General features: G+C 42.0%; 1 protein-coding gene across 1 annotated transcript in view; it reads left to right on the forward strand.

Moving 5' to 3' along the window:
* Positions 1-410: 410 nt before the first annotated feature.
* MINPP1 (multiple inositol-polyphosphate phosphatase 1) overlaps positions 411-16,053 on the forward strand; it is a 30,553-nt gene continuing 14,910 nt past the window's right edge. Inside the window, exons 1-3 of the mRNA XM_058188133.1 lie at positions 411-1,141; positions 13,598-13,795; positions 15,874-15,971. Of these exons, the coding sequence (XP_058044116.1) occupies positions 514-1,141; positions 13,598-13,795; positions 15,874-15,971 (924 nt within the window). The 5' untranslated portion in view covers positions 411-513. The remainder of the gene's footprint in view (positions 1,142-13,597; positions 13,796-15,873; positions 15,972-16,053) is intronic.

Genomic DNA, 16,053 nt, shown 5'->3' on the forward strand with positions numbered 1-16,053 from the left:
TTCAACTCCCAGAATTCCTCAGCTGGCTAAAGAATTTTGGGAATTGAAGTCCACAAGTCTTAAAAGTTGCCAAGGTTGGAGACCCCTGCTACTTAGAACAGGGATCTCCAACCTTGGTCCCTTTAAGACTTGAGGACTTCAACTCCCAGAGTCCCTCAGCCAGCAAAGCTGGCTGAGGAACTCTGGGAGTTGAAGTCCACAAGCCTTAAAGGGACCAAGGTTGGAGACCCCTGCTACTTAGAATGAGTAAGAAAACGATCCGGAGGAGGAGGAGGAGGGAGCGCCATGCTGACTGTGGACCAGGAGGCCTTCCAGAGGCTCAAACGCCATGCAGGAAGGCGGCCATTTTGGAGAAGGGCAGAAAACGAAGCCATGGACTGGCCGCCGCGCAGAGGCGTGGCCGCCGGTTTTTCCGGCCTCCAACCAGGGGAGTAAAACAAAAGGGAGGCGGGCGGCAGCGGCAGCGAGGATTCGCGCTCTCCTCTACGGAGCGGGTTGCCGTCCTTCTCCGCCATGTGGTGCCCAGCGACCCGCCCGCGCTTGGTGCCGATGCTGCAGCAGCTGCTGCTGCTCCTTTTGGTCAACGGGGAGCTGCCGGGCGACGCCGAGGCTGCCGAGCGAGCCGCGCTGCTGAGCCCTTTCTTCGGCACCAAATCCCGCTACGAAGAGCTGCACCCGTACCTTCAGCGGGACCCTCTGTCGCTCGGGCCGCCGCTCTCGGGCTTCCCGCTGCCGCCGGCTTCCTGCACGCCGCTTCAGCTGAGCGCCGTGGTCCGCCACGGCACGCGCTTCCCCACCCGCAAGCAGATCGAGAAGCTGGCGAGCCTGCACGGCCTCCTCCTACGGGGCGGCGGCAGCGGCGGCGGCGGCGGCGGCAAGCGCTGCTCGGTGGCGGAGCGCCTGGCGCGCTGGGAGATGTGGTACCAGCCGGAGATGGACGGGAAGCTGGCCCCCAAAGGCTCGCAAGACATGAGGATGCTGGCCAAGCGTCTGGCCTGCCGCTTCCCCAGCCTCTTGGCTCCCGGGCGGCGCCTGGCCTTCACCAGCAGCTCCAAGCACCGGTGCGTGGATAGCAGCCAAGCCTTCCGCGAAGGGCTCCGCGAGGCGCTTTACGGGCGGATGAGCGACGGCGGGAAAAACGGTGAGTCCGCTCTCCCCGGGTTTGGGAAAGGGACGATAACTCCGTGGCCGGACAATTTCACGATTCTATTTAATTACATTTAAAATATTTTTTTTAAAAAAAAATACTTATTTATTTATTTATTTTTGCCCTTCGCGTTTCATTATGTCTCTCCTTGGCTGCTGCTCCTTTCTTCAATGACTCTTATTCCACTGTTTTCTTCGCTATTAGAGTAACTCTTGTAGAGCTGACCCTGGTGAGTTAGCCTGGACAAATTGTCATACACTCCCCACAGACTTCCCCCAGGTCAGAAAGGAAGAAGAAGAAAAAAAACCCCACCTTTCCTCAGCCCCTTAAATTGCATGCTATTTCATAAAATACTTTCCCTCCCTCATTACATTGCGAATTTGTTTCATAGAACGCTCCCCTCCTTTAAATTGCACAATTTATGATCCAATTAGCCGGGACAAATTGTCATACACTCCCCCCAGGCTTCCCCCATGTCAGAAAGGAAGAAGAAAAAAAACCCACCTTTCCTCAGCCCCTTAAATCAGGGGTCTCCACCTTAGCAACTTTAAGACTTTTTTTTTTTTAATTTATATCCCGCCCTTCTCCGGGTGGCTTACATTGTGTAAGGCAATGTGGACTTGAACTCCCAGAGTTGCCAAGGTTGGAGACCCCTCCCTTAAATTGCATGCTATTTCATAAAATACTTTCCCTCCCTCATTACATTGCGAATTTGTTTCATAGAACGCTCCCCTCCTTTAAATTGCACAATTTATGATCCAGTTAGCCGGGATAAATTGTCATACACTCCCCCCAGGCTTCCCCCATGTCAGAAAGGAAGAAGAAAAACCCACCTTTCCTCAGCCCCTTAAATTTATTTATTTATTTATTTATTTATTTTATTTGATTTTTATACCGCCCTTCTCCCGAAGGACTCAGGGCGGTGTACAGGCATAATAAAACCGACAATACAATATACAAGTTTAAAATACGATTTAAAAAACTTATTTTAAATTAGCCCAATGATTAAAATTTACCATACTAAGAAAACCCCGTTTAAAATTAATAAATTTAAACATTAAAATCCCAATTTAAGCCAGCCTCGCGGATAAAAGATGAGTCTTGAGTTCGCGGCGAAATGTCCAAGGTCGGGTATTTGGCGAAACCCGGGAAGTTCGTTCCAGAGTGGGAGCCCCACAGAAGGCCTTCCTGGGGCCGCCAGCCGACATTGTTTGGCGGACGGCACCCTGAGAAGTCCCTCTCTATGGGAGCGTACGGGTCAGTGGGAGGCGTGTGGTAACAGCAGGCGGTCCCGTAAGTACCCAGGTCCTAAATCAGGGGTCTCCACCTTGGCAACTTTAAGACTTTTTTTTTTTTTTGAATTTACATCCCGCCCTTCTCCAAAGACTCAGGGCGGCTTACATTGTGTAAGGCAATGTGGACTTGAACTCCCAGAGTTGCCAAGGTTGGAGACCCCTCCCTTAAATTGCATGCTATTTCATAAAATACTTTCCCTCCCTCATTACATTGCAAATTTGTTTCATAAAACGCTCCCCTCCTTTAAATTGCACAATTTATGTTCCATCCTTGTTTCCAATACAGATACGTTTTCCGGCACCTATCCAATTTTTACTTTCCTTGAAGTTATATAATTCAACCCTGCAGAGGGGCGGGGGAAACCTATAATACTGTGGGTCCCCCCCCTCTTAAAAATATTTTAGACCTGAAAAGATTTTTCCAGTAGCTGGGTACATCTGGAGGTGGGGGTCTTTTGGGTTTTTTGGTCTACAGTTAGACCAGAACCTCTCTCCTCTCCCATGCTGTTCAGCCAGCCTGGCAGAAAGGCTGTGGATAATGGACCAGGTTATGTTTTAAAAAGTTCTTGATCCCCGAAGTCCCTTGATCTGGAAGAAACTGCATTTGGTAAACAGGAACAGATTTGCAGTTCTAGGGGTTCAGGATTCATTTGGGGTCCCTCCTTTCCCCAGTGGACTTTGCTGGTGTCACTTAAATCAGAATGGAGCTGGAAGGGACCTTGTAGGTCTCAAATCCAACGCCCTGATCAAGCAGGAGACCCATACCATTTCAGACAGGTGGCTCTCTAGTTTTCTTAAAAATCTCCAGGGATGAAGCACCCATAACTTCTGAAGGCAAGCTGTTCCACTGGTTAATTATCCTCACTGTTAGGAAAAGTTTCTCCTTAATTCCAGGTTGCTTCTCTCCTTGATTAGTTTCCATCCATTGTTTCTTGTCTTGCTTTCTGATGTTTTGGAAAATAAGTTGATCCCCTCTTTCTTCTTTGCCGCAGCCCCTCAAATACAGGAATACTGCTATCATGTCATCTCAGTCCTTCTTTTCTCTAGACTGGCCATACCCAATTCATTTTAGGGTATATGTGGGGAAAAAATACCAAGATAGAAATAGCTGAACATTATTAGGCAAGATAATAATTATTGTTTACACTTCTCTTCTGATTGTAATTAAAAGCATTGTTACTCCTTGACTGCTGAGCAATTTCCATAACATTTCAATTCTGGCTGATCACAAGCAAATCAAAGTCACTCGAATTATCAGTTATGACAGTGATAGGCTGGCTCAACAGATACTTATCAAACTTGTGTATGGCATGGCAACCACATCCAAAGACGTGTTTTAGCATGCTGCCCTCCAGCTTCTAGATACTGGAATTTCAGTCACTCAGTAACGTCATCATTAAAAACAAGATGTCACATGTTGGCTTTAAGACTGTAATCCTGTCTCTCCCTGTTGCACTTGTTAATCAAAAATTGTGGAGTGATAAATTGGGAAAATGGTAGAATATTGATTGATACACAAAATAATATATTATAATTATAATGAACACGTTAAGGCTAGAAGTTGGAAGACAAAAATTCTGTACATGTAATTGTATTATTATTGTGAGCACTGGGTGAAAAATATGTCAATGCAGTCATTACACTGTCCACAAAAAAATGTTGGTTGTTAAAGAAGAACTGTAAATAAAACATATACAAAAAAAATATTGTGGATTGTTAAGCAAGTATTCAAGCCAACCCATTCTGAGCTTGGTACCTCCCAGCCCTGACCCTCAGTACATAAGAAGCTGACTCTAATTGCCCCCACCTGCTTATCTTCCCCCATCTGTATCCTAATGTCAGGGTTCCAAGTAACACCCCCAACAAAAGAAAACTCTGAGGCTTGAGTTTCCTCATTTTATTAGAGAAGTCGTATTAGCACATCTGGGAAAACCCGAATCTGAAAGCTTCCAGGTTTTCCCCACCCACAGGAAAGTTCAAGTCCCTGCCCAACCCCCACATGCCCATCACATGGTCCAATCAAAGCACCATCCCAACTAAAGATGCCTCCCAGTTCCAGCCTTCCAGGTGCAGGGCAAGATGTCTTTGACTCCCTGAGAAAGGAATGTTGTTATGACTATATATCACCCATGCTCCATGCAATCCCCCCTTTGAATTTCCCACAGTAGTAAATGTGGCAGGCCTGAAGGCAAATGCAAAAGAGGGTTTCCAGGCCTGACACCTAGCTCATCTTAGTTTGTTGTTTTGGGTTTTTTTGCTCCCACGGTTGATGAGGCATGCCTGATCTGGCTACTGGGTCAGGTTGGACTAGGTTCAGCTGCACAGGAGTGAGTCAGGGAGTTGAAAGCAGTCCCTGGGTGACAGCATGCAAAAATGCTCCTTTTTCAAAAAGCTGGAGCATACAAAAACACCTCTTTGGATGTTGGTTGCCCTGCCACACACAAGTTCATTAGATCTCTGTTGAGCCACTCTATCACTGTCCTAATTCTTTATCTCCAGATGTCAGGGGAGGACATTCTCAAACAGTCCTAAAGCAAACTTTCATCTCTTACGTATACCTGTGTACCTTCTGTTTACAAACCTGACTCGTACCCTTCAATCAGCTGGGTTTCAGCACCCAGTCATTTTTTCCATCACTTCATTCTCCATGACAGTTTATCTGGAAGTCAAGAAATTGGAGCACAGCAAGCAAGAGAAGCATTTTGGGGATTAACTCTTGCCCTGTCAAAATCCACTTGGCCTCCTACAGGTAGTCCTTGGCTTACAACCACAATTGAGCAGAATATTTCTGTTGCTAGTTGTTAAGTGAGTTTTTGCCCGATTTTAAGATCTTTCTTGCCACAGTTTTTAATTTAGTTACACGGTTATTAAGGGAATCTGTCTTCCCTATTAACTTTGCTTATCAGAAGGTTGCAAAAGGTGGGTCACATGATCCCAGGACATTGCAACCTAAATCTAAATTAGTTGCCAAGCATCTGAATTTTGATCGCATGACCATGAGGATGCTGCAATACACACAAGTGTGAAAAATGGTCATAAGTCACATTTTCCAATGTAAGTTTAAATGGTCACTAAACAAACTTTTTTTAAGTTGAGGACTACCCTTGTTTCAGAGGTGGGTTTCAGCAGGTTCTGACCAGTTCTGGAGAACTGGTAGTGGAAATTTTGAGTAGTTTGGAGAACCGGTAGTAAAAATTCTGACTGGCCCCATTTATTCTCTGTCTCCCATGTCCCAGCTGATCGGGTAGAAATGGGGATTTTGCAGTAACCTTCCCCTGGATTGGGGACGGAATGGAGATTTTACAGTAGCCTTCCTCTGGAGTGAGGTGGGAATGGAGATTTTACAGTAGCCTTCCCCTGCAAAACCCACCAAGCCATGCCACGGCCACCACAGAACCATAGTAAAAATTTTTGAAACCCACCACTGCCTTGTTTCATCTCTAGCCATCCTCTGCTTTCACATTGCTTTCTAAATCCTGATTTGGGGCTCATCTTAATGAATATGTGATGCTCCTCTTTTCCATGCTTTCCATACTGATCCTTCTTTAATTGCCATCTCTTTCCTTTAAGAAAGATGATGTGTCTTTGAGTACCTCTTAAATTAATGCGCTGAATATGCTATTAATTTAGGAACCACCGAATTAGTTCTTTTGTATTTATACTGCCTGCAGGCTATACATTGCCGTCTAGCTGTGCAGTTTAAAAATGTTAATCATTCTAGCTAAATGCAAGCTCCATAATCCAAAGTATTCTATCACAGAAACATTCTCAATGTTCTCATTTGCAGTTATCCAGTGCTGGGAGAAAAGGTTAGATAAGATGGAGTTGGTTGGTTTTGATGATCCTCAGATCCACCTTTGACCATTGCTTTCCTAACACTTGTGGTATGATTTCTTGTAAAACAAAGAAAACAAAAATCTGCAGGGTATGTTCTAAAATAGGTCAATATAACGTACAAACACGCCCTGAATTCCCTTTAAAGCTTAGAGGGAGGAGGAGAGAGAAAATTCTGATTCCATTTACTTTGGATCATCACCCACTCATCATGGCTCTCAGTCACCCACAATATTAAATGCAGTCTCCTGCCAGCAAAAAGTTGACTTTTCTAACCTTATGTTATATATCATAGCTTTGGAAGCTGAGGTAATAGTCGCAGAAAATACCGGCATGGTATAGTAGTTAAATGTTGACCTGTGTTGTGACCAGGCCCGAGTAGATAGTAATAAACTTAGTCCGTGGAAAAACAAACTTTATTTGAACAGCTGGGAATTACTTCATTCCCAGCATCGTTCAATTCTTAAGTAAAACAAATGCCTCCCAACACAAATTCCTCAGTTATCTCACAAACCTTAGTCCAATTAGGCAAACTGCCGAAGGCCCTTCCTGGCAAACATCCAGAGGCCACAAAAACAAAGACGTATACGAAGCAGAAGACGCAGCTACGACGTTGTTTCCCTGCAAAACTAAAACGCCTGTGCTGCTCTGTTTTAATGGGAGGGGCCAATCATCTCTTGGCTCTACTTCCGAGTTGCCCTCTGTTCGTGCTGGAGCTGCTCTTGCCTTCTGGCAGCTGTTCTCATGTGTGCATTAGGAACAGGCTCCTCCTGTTCCTCTGCCTCACTACTGTCAGTCTCTGGAGGCTCTAGAGTCCGTACCTCACTTCCTGATGGCCCTGGATTCACCTCAGCCTCATCACTGTCTGACTCTGTTGCCAGCTCCATAGGCTGCTGACGGACTACAACATCTGGAACACAGAGTCCCAGATCTAATCTTCCTTCAAATGCATTTCACATTACACTTTCAAAATTTAAATTCTCCATGAAGGGAGTTATCTGGCTACTAGGGAACAGAAAAATATAGTGTTTATATGTCTATATTCACTTTTTATTTATTTTGTCCTGTTAACAAGACCTAGAGTGGAGAGGATTTTATGAGATTCGTGTATATTTTCATACATTCTTATTACACTTTATTTAAGTAATAATTATAAAGGTATTACTGAGCAGATGTTGAAATAATATTTAGATGTAGGTTGGAAAAATGCATATGAGTGAGCAGTGTGAGGTGGCTTCAATAGAAGTATTTATGTTGATTTTTATCACACTTTTATTATATTTTTATAAATAATTCAAGATGGTGCCCATACCTAGTTCTCAAACTGGAGAGATTCTCAGTCATCCAGAGATATGGTTGTCCCAAAGGTGCTTTTTCAGGAGGCAACTGGACTTTCTTGGGTTTTTTTGAAGACATTTCACTTCTCATCCGAGAAGCTTCCTCAGCTCTGATAGAATAGTGGGGAATGCAAGAAATATAAAGGAATATAAATCCTTCCATTCCCCACTATCCTGTCAGAGCTGAGGAAGCTTTTTGGATGAGAAGTGAAACGTCTTCAAAGAAAAAACAAGAAAGTCCAATTGTCTCCTGAAAAAGCACCTTTAGGATACCTAGTATTCCTTTTTCTTCCTGTTTTATCCACTACAGCGACCCTGTGTGATGGGTTAGACAGAGAAAGAATGCCTGGCTCAAAGTCACCTAGGCAGCTTTCATGCCTAAGGCAGGATTAGAACTCACAGTCTCCTGGTTTCTAGCCTGATGCCTTAAACACTAAATCCAAACTGGCTATTACAAACTTCCGAACCTGAAGTATGGTTTCTAAGTCTCAGGAAAGAGTACTTCAATATATTCTGTGCTGCTTGGACTTCAACCTTTGAATACTATTACCTATTCTTAGAGCAATCGAGAAGAATGATCGGGTGACTTGAAAAGAAGTCCTCTGAAGAGAGTACATTTAGCCTTAAGAAAAGACAAATGTGGAAAGTTACAGCAACATTTTTTGTCAAGTTCATTTAGAAGGTTAAGATTTGTTTTTAATTGTTCTGGAGCATAGTAATGTTCTTAAGTTACAGGAAGACAGATTTTAGCTAAATATTAAGAAACATCTCAAAGCATTCAACAGTAGAATCAATTTTCAAGGGAGACAATGGGTTCCCTTTCACTAAATTTGTTCAGACAGAAGCAGAGTAATCATCTGTCAGGTCTATTTTGATGTTAGAGCCTGTTGTTAGCTGTAATCAAGTTTTTCAAACTTGCAACTTTAAGATGCATGTACTTCAATTCCTAGAATTCTCCAACAGCCTACATGCCAAGTTTGAAAAACGCTGGACTAAATTATCCTTTCCATCTCTATAAGTCTGTGTTTTGTGTCGGGATGGAACAGGAAGGATATAAAACCTGTAACTAAGGTTCCAGCATCTTTAATCGTAGTGGCATGTCTTTGATTTATTTCCTTTGACGTATTTGGAAAAGAAGATAGAAAACAGCTGTAAGTTTTGAGAAACGGTGGCAATGACAGAATTTTGAGAGCAGGATTCAATAGCTACAAAATGTGGCAATGTATATCTAATGATATATTGTTAATTTCTTCACCAATTTGGCAGGTGACTGTATTTTAGGCCAATCTTTCATTTTCTGCTGTGCTTTGAAAAGTAGTCAAAAACATCAGCAAAAAGAATGTAATCCCTGCTTTGTTCCTCTTGCACATGGCAAGAGCTGGGGACAGACCAGGCCAGATTGAGAGATGACTAACAATTGCCTCTTTCCCAGCAACTGTGGCTTCATCAAGCAGTAATTAACATTAATTCAAGATAAACAGCCTTTATGACCACAACTGGGATTGGAATTTCCATCACTGAGCAAGGCAATCATTAACTGACTTGTGGCTGATTTTGCGGCCTTGATTGTTAAGCAAATCACCATGGTCATTACTGAATCATACTGCCATTAAGCAAACCTTAATCTTCCCCTATTGAATTTGCTTGTCAGAAACCCATCTGGGAGAGGGTCATAAATGGCAATTACATGACTCTGAGGTGCTATAATCATTGTAAATACAAGCCAGTTGTCAAGTACCTGAATTTTTACCACATAACTGTGGGAGATGCTGTAGTGGTCATATTGTGTGAAGACCAGTTATAAGTCCCTTTTCCCAGCACCGTGGTAACTTTGAACAATAGATAAATGAATGCCCTGAAATCAAGGACTACCTAATTAAAAGTAAAAGTGATTAATGTACTACAACCAGTGTTCCTTAAATATGTTCCAGAGGAGGCTACTGTTTTGCTTAAAACTTACAGATTGAGTTATGAGTGTGTCTAAGAATAGTTCAACTTTGCATTCCCATTCAGTCACCATGGCAGTGCAAATCATCAGAAACAGTACTCTTAAGACATTTCAAGCAAGGAAATTGTAACACTTAACCTTCAGCTCCATAAAGTATTGCAGCTTGAAGCTATATAAGTGGCTGCTGTATTGTGATTAAAAACATCTTTTGTACCTTTGCAAAATTTCCTGTAAGGTGCCACAAAGTGTGGAATTGATGGTTGCAGTTACCTAGCCCAGTCTACCTAGCCCTATCCAGGTCTGTAGGCCACAGAATGGCTAAACAGAGAATACTGAAAAGAATCAAATTGTAGAAGTACACCTAGTTCCCGCAGCCAACCATTGCAAATAGTAGAAGCAGATAGCTCCATGACCATATCACAGCGTAAAACCTGGTCTACCATGCAGCTACCAGGTTGTCCAATCCAAGAGCACAGTTTGAAAAAGTCCTTTTTTGGTCTGGCACTTGGCTCAAGTTGGACAATGCCAAGCTATCTGGACTTCTGGATAGAGGAGGGGCCAGCACCATCACATTCTAAGGCCTAGTTGCTATGTTAGGGCATTGTTCCATCCAATCAGTTGTTCAGTAGAGTCAGCCTGGTGCTTGGTCAGCTGGACCTGCTGCTGTTGCCACTTCTGATTGCATTCTTTTTGGCCAGTAGTTTCAAACCTGCTCCTCTCCTTCCAAGCCATTGGATGCCTATCATCCAGTCTTTGGGCCCGGAATTATTATTATTTTTTGGTAAACAATATTGCCTTCCCCAAAACAGGCTGATCACACATTTCCAACAACTACTCCTTGATAGCAGGATAATCCCCCCCCCTTTTTTTTTTTACAATTTCTTAGTATTCTTTCTGCTACCATCAATGCTTGATACATTCACAATTCGTAATAAACAGTCAAATCCCAAAGTTTTGGTATATAATTCAACATTGCACTAACTTTATTAACATTCAAAGATTTTCTCATAAATCTACTAATGTAGACAATGCACTATCCCTGTGACAGCCATATGATTATAAAGCCCAATATCACGTAACCACATTGCTTACTGTGTTTCCCCGAAAATAAGACCCTGTCTAATATTTTTTTGAACCCTGAGATAAGCATTTGGCCTTATTGCCATGTGCTCAAAAACCCCAATTGGGCTTATTATCAGGGGAGGTCTTATTTTTGGGGAAACAGGATAGGAACTGCAATCCCAAAGTCCCATTTTCTATTGCAACCCCAGGATCATACAGGCCATTAAGCAGGAAGAGCCAGGAGTCCAAGCAAGTAGAAGGAGTGGGGGTGCCACGGGTAGGCGCTATGGAATGTGGTCATATGCCACAGGCAGTGCTACAGACTATGGTCAGGTGAATAATTGGCAAGAACAAGAGCAACTTTCAACTTTCTGCTGGCTCCCCCATTGACATTACTTGTGGGAAGCTGGCTGGGAATGTCAGAAATCACGATCATGTGATCATGGCTCACTACAACATAATTGTGAGCCAGGATCAGGTGCCCAGATCATAAACACAGGTCTGCAGGGACATCACGATGGCTGAAACTCTTGAGGACCAGTTGTAAGTCCCCCTCATTCAGTGCTAATGTAACTCTGAACAGCCATTGAATAAGTAGTCATAATTCAAGGGCTACCTGTTCTAAATGATATAAGGTAGTTCAGTGAACCCCTCAAATTTCTTACACCTTCAACGTAAAATATCTGATCTCCATCTTTTTGAGTACTTTATTGTCTTTCTCGAAACAAACAATTTCATAAGATATTATGGGAGAGGGGTTGTTTTGGAGCTCAAGGCTCAGTTATAGAAGGTCTTATTTAAATCAAGTAATAATAAGCAAAAGATGTTCAATAATAGTTATATGCAACTGTTAAGTATCATAACATAATAACAGAGTTGGAAGGGACCTTGGAGGTCCTCTAGTCCAACCCCCTGCCCGGGCAGGAAACCCTACACCATTTCAGACAAATGGCTATCCAACATTTTCTTAAAAATTTCCAGTGTTGGAGCATTCACAACTTCTGCAGGCAAGTTGTTCCACTTATTGACTGTTCTAACTGTCAGGAAATTTCTCCTTAGTTCTAGGTTGCTTCTGTCCTTGATCAGTTTCCACCCATTGCTTCTTGTTCTACCCTCAGGTGCTTTGGAGAATAGCTTGACTCTCTCTTCTTTGTGGCAGCCCCTGAGATATTGGAACACTGCTATCATGTCTCCCCTAGTCCTTTTTTTCATTAAACTAGACATACCCAGTTCCTGCAACCGTTCTTCATATGTTTTAGTCTCTAGTCCCCTAATCATCTTTGTTGCTCTTCTCTGCACTCTTTCTAGAGTCTCAACATCTGTTTTACAGCATGGCGACCAAAACTGAATGCAGTATTCCAAGTGTGGCCTTACCAAGGCATTATAAAGTGATATTAACACTTTACGTGATCTTGATTCTATCCCTCTGTTTATGCAGCCCAGAACTGTGTTGGCTTTTTTGGCAGCTGCTGCACACTGCTGGCTCATATCTAAATGGTTGTCCACTAGAATTCCAAGATCCCTCTCACAGTTATTACTATTGAGCAAGGTACCACATATACGGTACCTGTGCATTTTGGGTTTGTGTTTTTTTCCTAAATGTAGAACCTTACTTTTTTCACTGTTGAATTTCATTTTGTTAGATAGCGCCCAATGTTCAAATCTGTCAAGATCCTTCTGTATCTTGAGCCTATCTTCTGGAGTGTTGGCTATTCCTGCCAGCTTGGTGTCATCTGCAAATTTGATGAGTTCCCCATCTATCCCCTTGTCCAAGTCATTGATGAAGATGTTGAAGAGTACTGCGCCTAAAACAGAGCCTTGGGGTACTCCACTGCATACTTCCCTCCATGTGGATGTAACTTCCCTCCATGTGGATGTATCATTCTGCATCGAAGTGTTACGGGATAGTCAACCACTTCCAGTGATCAGTCAGTTAATACCAATGGGTAGATTAAGATACCAATTATAATAGTTGCAACAAATGATTACTAGCTTCCAGTTCCCCTGGATCTTGCATGGAAAACTAAAATGTTGGACTGAGTTATGATTTCTTTGTTTTTGCCAGATGGCCATTGAGGTCCATGTGTATTCTCCTAATATTGAATATTAAATTGATATGATACCATTGCACTTTAATACAGATAGTTCTCAAGTTACGAATGTAATGGAGCCTGCCCATTCCATTCGTAACCCGAGGAGTCGTGGGAGTGAATTTCATACCTTGAACGCAATTGCTCCTTCCTTTCGCCCACGCATTCGCTAATTGAATGTGCGGCTTATTAAGTGCACATGAGGTATTTCATGGTGGGGAAGGCCATGGGTGGGGGGGCTAGTTATGGAACAGGCCATCTACTTAAGACCACCCAAGGCCTCCCCGACCCACTGAAATATCTCATGCTCCCCACAATTGCCTGCCCCCCCCAGCCTGCCACACTGGGTCACTTACCATGCAAAGATCTAGCAAGCTGTCTCTTCTCCAGCCTCTCAGTCACATGCGCCCCCCGATGCTCTGTTTAGGCCTCTGCAGGCCGACATTTTTCTGGCCAAAATGGAACTCCGTTTAGGCCTGAATAGGACCCGCCCCTCCTAACTTCCATTTGGCCGGCAAAGTGCAGGACGAATGTTGCAGAGCCTCTGGTTGTTCGTAAGGGTGAACAACTGCAGTAGTGCTGCAAGACTTATAGTTTCGGGACTTGTTCATAAACACTAGGGGGCACTGATCGCATAACTTCGAACTAAGGGAACACTCATAATCCAGGGATTAACTGTATCATACTATTTGTGCTACATCCAGCGATGCTGGAAATGCTTCAATGGATATATAGTGAAATCTTCATCACTAGGAGAAGAAATTTTTACATAACCGATTTAATGAAATTAACTCTCTTAAGTGTACACTAGTAGTTACAACAGCAATGTGATCACATAATGATGAAATAAAAAAAATTGCTAACAAGACTTCTTTTATTTTCAGTTACATTGACAGAAACATTTGAAATCAATGATAAATTGATGAGATTTTTTGATCACTGCGAAAAATTTGTACGAGACGTTGAAGACAACGACACAGCCTTGTATGAGGTTGACGCCTTTAAGGAAAGACCTGAGATGATGAAGATAGTGAATAAAACCGCACATACTTTGTGTCTACCAGCAGACGACTTAAATGCAGGTAATACTCAGTCTTTGAACTTTTGAAGCTTATTGTGTTTGCTATCTGTCTTTGGTTATTATAAGGATCAGGTGGACATGAAATGTTGAACATGATAATACCACTTGAATTTGAACCTCTTCAATACCAAAGTGTCCTGGTTCTGGGTACTATGTTTCATATGCACAAAGGTAGTCCTTTACTTATGACCACAACTAATAAGGAACTCCCCTCAAGAACGATGCAATCATTAAGTGAGTTATACATGATTTTATGACCTTTTCTGCCACACTTGTTGAGCGAATCACCCATGGTCATTAAGCAAATACGACTTTTCTGATTGACTTTGCTTGTCGGAAGCTTCCTGGAAAGGTCACAAGCGCTGATCATGTGATCCTAGGATGCAGGGATAGGATAGGATAGGATAGAATAGAGTAGAGTAGAATAGAATAGAATAGAATAGAATAGAATAGAATAGAATAGAATAGAATAGAATAGAATAGAATAGAATAGAATTTTTTATTGGCCAAGTGTGCTTGGACACACAAGGAATTTGTCTTGGTGCATAAAGACAATGTACATAAAAGAAAAGATACGTTCATCAAGAATCATAAGGTACAACACTTAATGATAGTCATAGGGTACAAATAAGCAATCAGGTACCAATCTATATCAATAGAAGTCATAAGGATACAAGCAACAAAGTTACAATCATACAGTCATAAGTGGGAGGAGATGGGTGATGGGAACGATGAGAAGATTAATAGTAGTGCAGATTTAATAAATAGTTTGACAGTGTTGAGGGAATTATTTGTTTAGCAGAGTGATGGCGTTTGGGAAAAAATAATTGAAAATACACATCAGTTTCCAAGCACCCAAATTTTGATCACGTACCATGGGGCCTGGTATAGTTGTCAGTATGAGGATTGCTTGTAAGTAGCTTTTTCAACACAGTCATAACTTTGGTCATTAAATGAATGGACAAAAATCAAGGACTACCTGCACACTTGCCACCAAGAGTAAAAACTGAAACTTGATTCATGTTTATGTGGTAGCCTGGAGAGAGGAGACAGATGTTTACCATTGAGTCCCACTGGTTGGAAAGGCTTTGTATGATCAGGTGTGGAGGACAGAAAGGAAGTAATCTATCAGCAATTTTCATGCAAAGCTCAGGTAATTCAATCCCCAAACATGTAACTGCTGTAGAACATTCACTGCTAACAAGCTGAGTAGCTAATAACTAATATTATCTTTGCCATCAGTCATTGTTTTTACTTCCGTTTAGTAAGGCTTGAGTATATGCACGCTACAGATATTAGGATCACTGTCTTTTCAAAAACCCGAATAGGAGAAAAATCTTAAAATTCATCAGAGTAACAACGTGGAACGTATAAGCAGTGGGCTTTTTAATTAGAATATCATGAATGACCGGAAATACAGTAAGTACAAAAGTAGGTAAATAATTATGTTGTCCTATATAGTATACATGCTTATTTTGTATAGTATGTTAGTGTCTGCCTACGTATGAGAATGTAGAAAAGATAATATATTAAGTTTCAGGTTTCACACTTTGCAGCTTAAATGGACAAGCATTTGAACCAAGTTTGCAAGCATCTCCAGAAAATAAGGACCTATCAAAATTCGGTTTTTGCTTATACTAATCAAACAAGTTCACTGCAAACTCTTAACAACCATCTGCATATCATTTATGAATAATATAGATAAGTTTATATTAAACATCTGCCAGTTCGTACTTTACATTTTATACATCTTGACATCTGACTGCAAATTGTAGATGCAGAAATTGTAGATAAACCAATAAATTCTGTGTGGCCCTATACATTCAGCGGAATTGCAAGTTGTCTGAGAAAAGATGTAACAACTTGGTTTGTGGTACTTTGTGTTCTACTATCAAGTTGTTTCTCTGTAGGGCTCTATCCCTGGATTAATTTTTCAGTTTCCTTTTTTCTTCACTGATATGGTAGTATTGTAAAGAAATGTTTTCTCCTTTTTTGAAGTTGAATTTTTCATCTTGCCATTTTTGAATAAGTATCTTAAAAACTGAGTTAGTTTATTGCTATCTTATTTTTTCCCTGCAGATTTGGTTCAAGTGGCATTTTTTACTTGCTCCTTTGGACTGAGTATAAAAAACATTAGCTCCCCCTGGTGTTTGCTGTTCAACAAAGAAGATGCCAAGGTAAGTGTTAAGTTCAGGTAGTCCTCAACTTATGACCACGATTGAGCCCAAAATTTATTTTGAGTTTTGCCCCATTTTATGG

Source organism: Ahaetulla prasina, chromosome 6 (genome assembly GCF_028640845.1).
Source record: "Ahaetulla prasina isolate Xishuangbanna chromosome 6, ASM2864084v1, whole genome shotgun sequence".
Lineage (NCBI taxonomy): Eukaryota > Metazoa > Chordata > Lepidosauria > Squamata > Colubridae > Ahaetulla > Ahaetulla prasina.